This window comes from Rhopalosiphum padi, chromosome 2 (genome assembly GCF_020882245.1).
Source record: "Rhopalosiphum padi isolate XX-2018 chromosome 2, ASM2088224v1, whole genome shotgun sequence".
NCBI lineage: Eukaryota > Metazoa > Arthropoda > Insecta > Hemiptera > Aphididae > Rhopalosiphum > Rhopalosiphum padi.
Genome location: NC_083598.1, coordinates 67,196,714 through 67,210,784, shown reverse-complemented (window position 1 = coordinate 67,210,784; position 14,071 = coordinate 67,196,714). Strand labels below are relative to the sequence as shown.

General features: G+C 26.4%; 2 protein-coding genes across 3 annotated transcripts in view; both read left to right on the top strand.

Moving 5' to 3' along the window:
- The first annotated feature begins 323 nt into the window (after positions 1-323).
- LOC132923234 (uncharacterized) lies at positions 324-2,259 on the top strand. The gene is made up of 3 exons (XM_060987087.1): positions 324-467; positions 1,053-1,239; positions 1,913-2,259. Exons 1-3 carry the CDS (start codon positions 374-376, stop codon positions 2,061-2,063), a joined length of 432 nt encoding a protein of 143 aa, XP_060843070.1. The 5' UTR covers positions 324-373; the 3' UTR covers positions 2,064-2,259.
- Positions 2,260-10,749: 8,490 nt separating this feature from the next.
- LOC132920127 (GATA-binding factor C) overlaps positions 10,750-14,071 on the top strand; it is a 57,170-nt gene continuing 53,848 nt past the window's right edge. For both annotated transcript variants that reach the window (XM_060982233.1, XM_060982232.1), the window contains exon 1: positions 10,750-11,326. The gene's annotated coding sequence lies outside the window, so the exon portion shown is untranslated. The remainder of the gene's footprint in view (positions 11,327-14,071) is intronic.

Genomic DNA, 14,071 nt, shown 5'->3' with positions numbered 1-14,071 from the left:
CTCATACAACGTATATAATATGTTGTGCGTCAATTTAGTATGTTTTAAGTATATAAAATGTCCATCAATGATGGAATAATTGTATTAATTGAAAAATCAAGCAAAAGAAAATTATTATTGTTCAGTCTCACTTTTTATACAAAAATACCAAATAGAGCATAATATAAAATGTTTCGTTTATAACAAATGATACGAGTATAATGGTGTATACATAATAACAATAGACTACGTGACAAATATTTTATTAAATGCAACATAATACATATTGTATACACGTATAGGTATTGGAATGGGCATGATCAAAACGTCGTTCTTCGTTTTGTTGTTCACTTTATTTGTCGCTTATCGTCATACGGAGCATTTATGTCTACAAATGGGAAGTTTCACTGGTAAGATGCTAATATCAGCCGTGTCCGAATACCAATTACTATATTCAGATTTAAAAATGGTACCACATATTTATTTAGGTCAGTACACATATACGATACATTTATAAATATATATAATAGTGTATAACCACTCTTATATATAGTGTTTAATATATTGTTTCATTGAGTATGATATCATTATAGCTAATTTTAATGTGTATAATATTATATTAAATATATACTTGTTAAAAGTGCATTTCTCTGGCACCCCACCTAGGAATTTTGGAATCAAACTAAGAGCCTTTTTTTGTGCTACGTTTGTGTTGGTTTATGCCTGAATTTGAACGTTTGTGCAGCAAACCTTGATTTTTAATGAATTTTTTAAAGGCGTCACTGAAACTAAAATTCACCCTTAACATAACATTTTGTTATACTAAATAATCCTAACAATAAATAATTTTAACTCCTTACAGTTATTATATTTAAACTTTATAAGTATAGATATAAAGTTACTAGTAGAGGGTGTTTCAGTTTTTGTCGTTTTCGTGGCACCCCCACTTTAAAAAATTCATTAAAAATCAGAGTTTGCTGCATGAACGCTCAAAATTGGGCACAAAAATGGCTATTTGATTCCGAAATTCCGAGATGGGGGTGCCAAGGAAATGGACCTATTTGTTAATATAGTTTTGGTACTCATATTCTGGTTGTTTGTCGCCACACCAATGCCAACAAAACTTGAAGCTATCGATGGATACCTAATCAGTCCAAAAAATACTCCTAAATCAAGAATCATGTCAATAGCCTGGGATGTTAAACATTTTTTCAAAAAGCATCAACCTCCGACTATTAAGTACACGATTAGAAACCAACAGTGAGACATTTTTTAACTTTTTTTTTAAAAAAAACCCATATTAGCATAATACCTACAATATATCTCCCCAGTTTCGCTCATGGAGCATAATATCATGTATTATCATAAAATTTAAAATTTCCCAAATGTATGCAAAACATAGAATGTTATGGGATGCTATATTATTGATTATTTAAAATACTATCAAAAAAATATCCGTAAAGAACTAGTAATATTTTATATTCATATCCGAGGTTAGCAAAACTGAGATTGAAAGCAAAATATTTTTTTATATATTTACCTACATAGTCTATACACTACACACAACGGATACTGGCCACCCTTTATAATATGTTTATAGCGTGATACTGCGTCAAAACACCATTTAAATATTATTATATACAATAATGTATATAGTACCTATTACACTATGTGTGCTATATGTTTTATATTATTTAACATTATTTTTAAAGAACGCCTTCATAGCTTGATATTAAAATACTATGCTATGGTGTATAAAATGCATCTAAATTGTATAATAATAGCTGCTTTTGTCAATATTTTAATATATATATAGGGATACTTACTCATAATTTATTATATATAGTTCGTAATGTGATAGGCATTTGTGAATTTACAAGTTAAATATTTATGATAAAAGCCTAAATATTATATATTAATTTGATTATTGCAGATTTTGGGTGGGACGATTTCTGGCAAACATACCGATAAGTTCCCATTCGTATCCAACGAAGTCCGTCGTAAAGAGCCTAAATTGGCTGTATAATAGATATAAGAACTGGATATTGGGCGTCCAAAATGTCGAAAATATATTTATTGTTTAATAACAGTTTGTGAAGGATTTGATTACTGTTGCCACAAATCATCTTGAAATATCAACAACAGTATACCATCTATATTATACATTATGCAAGTGCATTCGAGTTAACTGTAATTATATTCGGGTATTATTATTATATTATAAGTGAATATATACGTTTTCCAAAATTGTGTATATACGTGTAATGATTTTATAAAAGGTTTTCATGGGTACAATTTGTTTAAATTCAAATGCTAAGCCTAAATATTATATTCAGTATTTGGAATACTGCCTCATATTTTTTGTAACCATATAATGTGTATTATGCAACATATACGAAATGTATTCAAAACATTAGCAAAACTTAAGTTTATATAGCTCTAAATACTCTATAATATAATATTTTAATAAAACGCTCAAAACGTACCAATATTAAACCTAAAAACAAGAAATATATAATGTATTTGTGTTTATTTTTTGTCATGGCTCAATGTTCGTCATTTATTTATGTAGAAATATAATGATTATTCACACACTGTTCGTTTATTAAATTGGTATAATATTAACTATAAATAAAAATTATTATCTTGGTTGTGTTATTACAGTTTCATAGCGCATATCCATATTAAAAACCAATCGTTTTTGACTAAAGAATATTATTATATTCAGTTTTCTCATCTGAAATAAAAATATTACCATTAATTAATTATAAATAGTTGTATATAATATATAATAAGCTAAATTTCAATTAAAACAATTTTTTTAACTAGAACTCGAAAGTTAATAATTTAAAAAATAAAAAAGAATGGCCTATAAGTCTAGTCAAGTTTATTTTACAAAAATTATTCATACATTTAAATATATATACATTAGATATTAATATTAAATTGCTTATAAAATTTAAAACAATATGACGTATCTTAATATAAATAAATTATATGCATTTTACCAAAACCGTACATTAGATAATGCAATGATTAAAGTTATCTATAATTGTAAATGTACAACTTACCTATAACATATTATTATTGTAGATCCAGTGGGTCAGAAGACATCTACAGAAGCAGTGATTACCTTTATCGTGGGTTACTGTAGTTTATTCGCCGGTCGGTGGTTGGGTTATTTGTTGCACGAAAAGTCGTTAAAAGCTTTACCTCTGTATTTTGTTGGCGTGCTAGTATTAATGACTAATGGACTATCATTGATCATGTGTGCCGTAAACATCAATGATCTTGCAAAAATGTTTTCGTATTTTGGAATATTGGGATTCTTCTTTAGTAAAATTTAAAATTTAACAAATAATTTTAATGACTGAAATAAAAACGTTTACTTATTTTCATAGGTTTTATGTGAACAAAATCTTCCCTGATTTTTTTTTTTCATGAAGATTGTAGTTAGTTTTATATATGATATAAATTAATAAACCTATACCTATAATATTATATAGACTAAAATTGTAACAATATCTACAAGACTCCCCTCTGTGCCCAAAAATATAAATGGTGACCGATAGCAGTATATCAAGCTACTTTGTACTTATCAATTATTTTACCAATAAAATTATACTAAAATGTGTTAAAAATTTAAAATATTAAATCATAAAAAAAAAGTAATCATATGGTTTAACTCGCGGTTATCTATACTAGATAACTGTGGTTTCAATATATTAAATTAATTATCTCTCATGTATATATTGTGAGAATCATTATCTGCCTCTCATATTACACATAGGCCATGTGTAACGAATGTATCATCATTATCTCACTATTGATTGACGATTGCCGTTAAAAACACCAGACAGACCGATATGATAATAATATTTAGTCGTCGTCCGGTCGCTTCTAAACAACGATAAAGCATAACGAAAAATCTCGTATTTGGCATTTATAATAAAATAGACAATAATCACGTTTGATTTATTTTATTTTTTCAATTCCCGGTCATCGTATAGAATATTATATAATATTATATTTTACATACAATTTATAGGCCACTTTATATATTTATAATATATTAACGATATCCATACTCGTGGCTTATACTTAATTATACATTTATGTATATCATTCTACAGACATAATTTGCCGTTTGGGTAAGTACATATTATTATAATATTGTATATATTCTTATCTATAAATATATATTATTATAGCCAACTTAAATTCATAATCTATTATCTAAAACGATTTGCATACACCTTTCTTAGTGCGCTCCTAAATAATTTAGGCTAAATTGCCTAAGGAACCTCTGGAGAAAATGTCAAGTCTCTAGACCCAGCGGTTCAGTCTAGGCGTTGATGAGTAAATAGGGGTGGTCTCTTATTTATATATATATATAGAAAATATATATTTATTTATATATTTAATATTTAATATTTTTAATACATACGAGTATTTAAAGTTTTTATCAATCTTACATAAAATATATTTTAAAATCAATATAAATCATAATTTAAGAATTATATTAAATATTAATAATTATCATATAAAAAATCTATAAGTAATAGTAGACATAACTATTATTATTAGTGGATAGAATCAATCATTAGTTTTAGTTTAAAATGTTTAAATTACTATTAATGATTTAGTATTTTATAGATATTTGTAATTCGCTTAAATGTTAAATATTAAAATATTATAAAAAACCAACAATAAATAACATTATGTTATTAAATTTAAGATGAACTATAAGTAAATTCGCCTACAAACAATACAAAATCGGTTCTAGGTACAGCATAAGCAAATTTACCAAGTTGAACATTTTGTTGGACGGAGATAACAGATAATTGCACATGCGGGCGTAGTATTCTTTAATAATACAATATATATATATATAATAATACATGCACATCGGTAAATTATTGTTAAGTGCAAAACCCATGAACTATAGATATAAACTCTATTTATTATTTTATTATTTATTAACTTATGTTTAGTTAAAATTTAAAAGTGAGTTTTTTGAAATTATATTTTTTTTAATTATATTTTTTTACTAACTTAAAATTGTTGACGTTGGTATGCAGTTAAATTCGAAAAAAAAATTCAAATTCAATGAACAGTGGTGCACACGCGAGTACACGACTTTCAGCATTTTTTAAACCAATTATATCTATAGACCTATAGTTATAAAATACAATGCTAATTGTGAATTATTAACAATTAATAAATAATTAAGTTTTTTTGAAGTTATGATCAGCTGTAGACCTTAAAGATCTTTTCTAGCTCATCATGCACTGCTAACACTAAATAATAATCGTGAGCAATATACGTAATTATAGCAGTTGGTGGTATTGTAACATTTTATATTATGCCTTTTTATAAGAAGACGTTATGTCCACATATTTTGCCTCTGTCTTACTAACGTAGGTACCTATACATTATAGCAAATTTGCGTTAATCAGAACACATTTTATGTTGTTAGCTTTAATATTTGAATCAATCTATCTCTTATCAAACTTAAAAATAAAAATATTATCTATAGGGCGTCTCATATACGCTTTTATTGATATTATCATTTGAAAGTAAATTGATTCCAATATCAAAGCTAACAACATGAAATGTATTTTACTGAACGCAAATTTGCCATAATATACGTTAGTAAGACACATGTGGGTAAACGTCCTCTTAAGACAATTATGTCATTTATTTATTATTTTTTATATGATAAAATATAAATAGCTTTTTAAGAATTAACTTCAATCAGCAAAATTTAACTAAGATAATTTTAACTATAAAAGTAAGGCTAACTATATAATATAATATATACCTGTCTAGGACGTTTTTCCTCCGAATAATATTATATTATATTAAAATTACAATTTTGTTAAATATTACAATTCATTTAAAATGAAAACTGTTACTGTACTTAAAAACTATTACAAGATATAGTAAAAATATAAATACAATTAAATTAATATATAGTAAAAAATTAAATAAAAAAAATTATTCTATCGAAGCATTTCTATAAATTTTACAATTAATTTTGTTAAACTTGCAATTCAAAATATTATAGTCAATAGTTGGTTATAAAAATGTTTTTGCGTGTAAGTCAATAATGACACCGAAGTATCGGGTGAACAGCATGATTTGCCTTTATCGTTATACTTTATTACAGTCACGATAGATAACGTACGATTTTTATAGTTGATTGACATGTTTTCGTCTTGCCGTCTTGGATTATATTCCAATCATATTATTTATATTTATAAATTTTTTAAATACATAGAAATTCATGTTTTGCTAGAATAACTATTTTTAATGTATTAACTATTTAATTTTTTACTACATATTAATATTTTTTTACTATATCTTGTAATAATTTTTTAAGTACAGTTACAGTTTTTAATTAATTGTAATATTTAACAAAATTATAATTTTAAATATATAGAAATATAAGTCGACGCCAAAACAACAGGGCCAAAACGTCTCCGTGTCCAAATATATACAGTGAAACCACTAAATACCGGATACTCTCGGTCACCAAACTTTTTTCTGTTATTCGGAGGAAAGGATAGACAAATGAAAAAATTAACAATATTAAAATATGTCAAAATAATTATGCATATACCTATGTATATTTATATTATTTGTATGCATACGAGAACTTAATAATATAATATTATCATTGATTATAAATGTTTATTTATGAATGAATATTGTTTTAAAAAGATCAGTTACCGTGAATAAAATATATATAATATTATCATATTTCCTATAATGATGGATAAAATAAACTATATAAGAGTATAATAATATTTAAAATTTATAGCCATGTAGGTATACATTGTAATAAAATATACAAAAATCAGTGTAACCTTTACAGCATTAAGCTTGAAGTAGCTTTAGATATATCTAGTTAGTATAGTCTGCCTTTGCAGATATTGCAGAATACTTATAGAATATTTATAAATTTATACTTAACGATATAAATTAACTAAAATAAATTACAGTGTTCGTATAATAGCGATAAAATGTATGTATTATTAATTTATAAGTATTTCAGACTCGACTACAGATAAAAAATTAACATATAACGAGGGATTACTATATAGAGCTGTATTCGCTAATGAAGAAATTGGAATACATTTAACAATTTTTTAACCATATTTTTATATAATTTGATGTAAATTAAAATTATATTATTAACTAATGATATGTTTAAGCGCGTTTACGTTTTTAGTTATTGCAATGAGCGTTGAAAAAGTACCCTAATTTAAATTGTATACAAAAATGATTTATTATAATGTTTAAGAAATAACTTAACATACTTAAATGTTATAGTAACTTATATATTATATATAGATAAACCTCCCTTAATGGATACCCCCAAAATCGCAGACATTTTTTTGGAAGCAGGAACATTTTAGGTACTTCTTACATCTATATAGAAAAACCTTCAAATGATGAACACTTTAATTGCTAGATTTTGATAACTTTTATCGTAATATTATATCATCTAAGTATATTTTATTACTTACATTTTACATATTACTAATTATTAAATTATATACTCTTATAGTTTATTTTATCCATCATAGGAAAAAATGGCCATTTCATTCGGTATAACTAATTTTTTTTTTTAATAATTATACATACGAATAATATAAATAATAAATATAGTATATATACACACAAGTATACGGTGTATACATATTTTTTTTTGAAATATTTTAATATTATTGTTAATTTTTTTATTTACCTCCCTTCCTCCAAATGCTGGATACAGTTTTGGGACCGAGGTGTCTAGTATTTTGAGATTGCACTATATATATTAATATATTGCTACACTTATATATAGATTATTATATGTACAATTATCTTAGTTAAACTTTGCTGATTGAAGTAAATTCTTAAAAAATAATTTACACATTATCATATAAAAAATTATAAATGTATGACATAATTATCTCAAAAAGACATAATATAATATAAATTACAATACCATCAACTGCTATATCTGCGTATATTGATCACGACTATTGTTTAATAAACTGATAGAACATAATAAGCTAAAAAAGATCTTCAGGGTCTACAGCTGACCATATGACCTTAAAAAAAACTTAGTTATTACTTATTAGTATTGTGTTTTATAAACTATATATAGATATAGTTGATTTTTTAAAAAAGCTGCAGGTCGTGTGTGCATTAAATTTGATTTTTTTTTTTTTTAATTTAAATTGTAAATGCACACAAATGGTTATACTAATCATGTGAAGTTGATAATTAATTTCAAAAAACTTATTTTCAAATTTTAAATAAACTTAAGTTAATGTTTTCCCCCACATTTATAGCTTGTAATAATTAGTTCATCATTAGTAAATCTCTTTTCTATAACTTTGTTAACTTTTTTACGACAACTAAACCTGATTATTATATTAATTATTAATAAATAAAAATAGTTTAAATATATTAAGGTTTTCCTAAAATTATAAGTATATGCAAAATATTACTCATAATATGCATTTATATTTTATATAAAAACTAAAATTTCTTATTTTGATTAAATCATATTTTAATATGTTGCATGGCTTCAACTTTATGCCATAAAGTATTTAGCTTCAACACATATTCGATATGCAAATTTATAATCTTATTCTATAATTCAAGCTGGTTAGATATGCGGTTCATGTTATATGATGGTTGCTTGGTATATATAAATATATATATATATATATATATATATATATATACACATACCGTACCGCGTTATAGAGTATGGGAATTTTTTTTTTAGGTCTTTTCGGACGATAGCGTTTTCCTCTACATATAGGACACGCGTATATTATAATATAATATATACACGTATGTATTTACAGCCGTATATACCTATAATATTATAGCCTGCGAGGAATTCGTGCGCAACGACCGATCGAACGCGGTCGACATCGCGATCTTACAACCGAATCGCGGATATGCAATAACATTACAATACGTGCCGTGCCGACAGCAGTGGTCGTCGTCGTGCCGCGGCGTTAGAAAACCGCTTTTCTCGCGTGTTGACGAGGAGGAGTTGTCTCGGCCATTTTGTTCTGTTCCTATATGTATATAGGTGCCCTCCCACGAGCCAAAGAGACAAAAGCACGCGCGAAAAAAAATTTCGATCTATTATAATATATAGATTGCATAATATATATATTGTATCAGTATCTTATACCGTGGCCATTGCGTAGCCTTTAGATTATGAGGTCCGCTTTGCTGCGAGTGTTGAGGTATATATATATATTATATAGGTACCATTAAACACTTGCACCATACATTTTATACTTAATCGAATGAACTTTTGAGTGACAGAATTGGTTAAGCGCACCAGGCACGGGTATACTTATACATAATTAAAAGTATATATTTACGTTTACATTTTTGTGCATGAGTGTTTTTCATTGAATCTCTTATTATGGGCTATGGCTATAAACTATAAAGTTAAGTATATAGGTCAGTATTAGGTGTATACATAAACACCTAATAACTATAATATTTGAATAATCAGCTATAGTTGTGCTATATGGCATTATATTTCTGTTGTGATCACATTGCAGGTGGTATCTATAAACAAGTCAATTTGATTCCATTTATAATGTACCAATATATATTGATATAATATGTCATATCAAATTATGATTATATATAATCAGCTACACATAATATATTATATACAGGTAGACTAAACTATGTATATAGGTACTAGCAGTATTTTAATACAACGTCAATTTATAACATGACAAACATATAATATACGAATTTAGGGGGAACAAATTATATTGATGAACGTCATCTACTCATCTGCACCACCCCTATATGCATTCATTGATTTAATGTTTAAAAAATAACTTAGGGTTTAGGTTTTTATTTGATGATTTTAACGGTTGATTTTGGTTTTCGCATATAAGTACTTACCCTGCTGTGCCTATATATACGTATAAAATGGATTTATAACTAATCTTAACACATACCAAAAAATATTGTAAATTGTAATAGGTTATTCAGGTTATTGTAATGGTCTCTAATTAAGAATACCTATAATAATTTTCAAAAATTCTAATATTTTGATTGGTGGGTCAAACATGTCATATTATAATTATAATATATATTCAGTTTTTATAAATACCTATATTGTAGTTGAGCGTGTATATACTGAGCATTGTTGCTGCAGTTGAATATTAGAATGATACATATAATAATATCGGTATAGGGTCTTCTACTTTTTAGGGGGAGGTGGAATGTGAAAGAAATAAATATGAAAAAGCATAAGTACGAAAAAAATGCTCTGTATAATAACAACTTTTCTTTCGCGATGTGCCGAGTATATATATATATAGTATATATAGGTATATATAAAATATAGTGCTGCAGTTGTCGTGGACCATTGGCGGGGGGTGTGGGTCGTAGGGGTTATTCGTGTGGTGGGTGGATGGGTCGGTCGGTCGTCGAGGGGTGAGAGGGCGAGAGAGTGTGCGTGAGTATAAGTGCAGTGTGTGTGTGTTTTTTTCCGTTTCGTTTCGTTTTGTTTTCCTCTTTACGTTTTTTTTCTTTTTTTTTTTCGTTTCCCCCGTTTTTCTGGCCAGCCTCTCCACCAGACCGTTTTTGCGGCTCAACCAATGGGCACGCCGGTGGGCGTCGCGTCACGGGCGGGGCTCGGGCGCCGGTCGGCTTCGCGCCGGTAAAGTGGGGGTGGAGGGTCGGCGACGGGCCGTGGGCACGGACGGCTCGCACGACGCCGCGCCGTTCAGTTCAATGTTCGACACCGGTTGCGATCGTGTAGTATGTGAGAAATTTTTTTCCGTTCCGCCGTCCGCGCTCTCTTAACATCGGTACACCGTAACTGTATAATAATAATTTAATATCGTTATCTACACCGTCTCACGGCGACAACGATACTAATATTATTATAATATTGTTGCAACCGCGATATTTACAATATCGCCGTTATCGGGACATCGCCGCCGTTGCCGTCCGTGCCTAGCCTGTTCCTATAGGATTTCGAACAGAACATCGTATTTACAAGTACGCCAAGTACAATATTTTCCGATCGTCTCGTTCCTCGGTCCGTCGCGTATCGATTCCGCGCCCCGTCACTGCAGTAGTTACGCAACGCCTGTGCGGTTTTTTTTTCGTCGTCGCGTTGCCCGACTTTCGGTTGAAAACTTGTTATTCCGGATTTTTTGCCGCTCAAAAAAGTGATCGATTTTCATGCGTATCGACGACAGACTTAACTCGCAGTGTTATCGCGTCATGAAGTTTACTCGTCAAATCGTCGACTGCTAGGATATATATACAGCAGTAATCGTGAAATGTAAGTTATAATAAATTCCATCTTCAATGGGTACATATTATATAGTAATGTAACGCTTACAAGTTATATACTACACATATTCGAATGACTTACTTTTATACCATACAAGTGCCCCCCGCGTGGAACCTAAACACATTTTTTAACTTATTTTTGAATTCAGAAACGTGTATTATACGCGAATTTAATATATATAAAAAAAAAATATCTATATGTACTAAAGAAATCAATATACTCATCTAACACTGCGAATAAAACGATTTTTAGTTCACAACTATGTAGGAACAGAACTTACAATAAATTGTATATTGGTATATATCACGAATAGATTTATCATTTTTTTTATCATTTTATCTCGCAGCAGATCTTTTATTTTATCATTTTCAAGCATATTTGTTTTAAAATACATTTTTTAATTATTTTACTGTTAGTCATTCATATTTTCTTTTAACAATCAATTTATAAATGAACTCTTCATTATTGAAAAATAGTATGTTCTTTATAGAATGAATTTTCAAATTTAGGTACATACAAAACACTATATTTCATAATAGGTATATTATTATATTTAACGATTAAAATTTTAAAATATTTATGTATTTTTTGTCGTCTAACATACATTTTTTACTTTTTCTAATAATGTTTTTAAATACAATTTATATTTTCATCTACAAAAAAATGTATTTAACATACCTAGGTATACCCTATTATAATAATGTAATATCAAACTATCATAAAATAGTTATACACAATATTTCTATAGGAAAAAATTGAATGTGATTTTAATAAAGATATAACAAAAATAATATTTAGAATTGTTTAATATTAAAATTGCAGGGTGTTATTACTTACTGTAGTACTTATACCTATTAACTACTAATGTTTAAAGAAATATGCGTATAATTATCATTAACATAATTTTATACACGTGATTATATAGTTACAAAATTCAAATTTAAATTCACTATAAAATATTATTATGATAACAATAATAGTTAGATACTAAATTTAGTAATAAATAGTTAAATTGATTAGAATTTTGAATGAAATTAAATGTTTAGTACATTAATATGTAATCATTAATCACTTAAATATATATAATTTTATAAGTTAAAATTTTATAAATAATTAATAGGTATTAATCTGAACTTGCAGTTTATATATCATAAAACCGGCTAATTTTCATTTTTTAAATGCGTTTTATTATTTGAAAATTGAAAAATAGTATTCAAACTGATTATCCAGTTATAATTTAAATGAACGGATACAATAATACTATTTAGTCTATTCAATTTGAATAAACTAATTAATTTGCATATTTAAGTAATTATTTTATTTTATGATAATATAACGAATAAAACCTATACCTAAATAGTAAATTATAGCTAATTTGTTTTTGTTTCATTATGAATGCCACACTTTAATAAACAATACAACTTTTGAATGTACTTAAAACGGTTAAAAATCTAAATTATAATATTTGTTAGAAAAATCATCAATTTAAAAAAAAAAATAACAATACCTATTATATATTAAGATATAATTCATCTAATTGTTGTATACACTATTTACACTAATTCAAATATATCTAACCTAATACCTAATTGTAGTACCTAGCCTACGAAATCTTGATAGTCGAATGTATAATTAATCAAACTCATATAATAAGAATACATTTACCTTAGTTTAAAACAATTTTAGAAATATTTTTATTATAAAACTAATATTTTTTAGTTTTATAAAAACTTCCAATAGATAAAATGTTTTTAATTGGAAATACAAAACAATAACAAATTATACATTTATGTTTTCATTATTTTTATAGTATCTAAAATAATTTTGGACCTTAGATAAGCTCTGTATACATGATTAAATTATAAAATAAAACACAAAAATAAATAATATTTAGTCTATTACTAAAGTTGTATCAAATATTTTTTTATTTTTAGCATAAGTACCTCTTCAAGAATATTGTATATTAATTTTCAAGTTGATTAAAATATGGTACAGAAGTAGTTACTAAAATTACACATTTATAATTTACATTCGAATTTAAAATTAATTTTCCGTCTGAATAACTTCCATCTTACATTGAATAAACCGCTTTAAATTCATTAATTCAATTATATGAGTAGGCACATAGTATATGTGCTCGTAAGACCCAGAAAGTCTGTACATTTACAATAATACAGCAGATATATTAATTTTAAAAATAATAAAATACATATTATTATTTATTTTAACAAAAAATGTTTTAAATAAATTATTAAAATTTTAAATGGGTAGTCACTACGTCTTTGGAATTTCACTAATAATATTTTAGTTGAGTATAGGTATACTTGTATAATCTTAAATTATTTTTTAACCAAATATCATTTAAAACAATAAAATATTATATTTCAGTGTAAAGTTGCAATAGGTACTCTTCAATACTCTTATATATAATATATACTCGTGTATAATAATGTATACAATTATAATTATTTAATTAAATATCTGTAATCTATGTAATTTCCATAAAATGTCTTCTAATTTATTTAAATTCCTATTGATTGTATATACTTACCTACTATTTATTTAAATACTTGTGACTCTTTAGAAACATTAAATAGGGTAACTTAAACTAACTTTTACATTCTTAATTAGTTATATTTGGAATTTAAACTATTCAAATGAGCGATAAATTATATACACCTATACGTCTAATATATTATGTTTCGAATTAAAATGTAGGAATATTCAATGAAA

Coding starts and splice junctions, on each gene's coding strand:
- LOC132923234 (XM_060987087.1), top strand. CDS start 374: ATGGGAAGTTTCACTGGTAAGATGCTAATATCAGCCGTGTCCGAATAC. Junction 468..1,052: donor GGTACCACATATTTATTTAG/GTCAGTACACAT, acceptor TTGTTAATATAG/TTTTGGTACTCATATTCTGG. Junction 1,240..1,912: donor TACACGATTAGAAACCAACA/GTGAGACATTTT, acceptor TGATTATTGCAG/ATTTTGGGTGGGACGATTTC.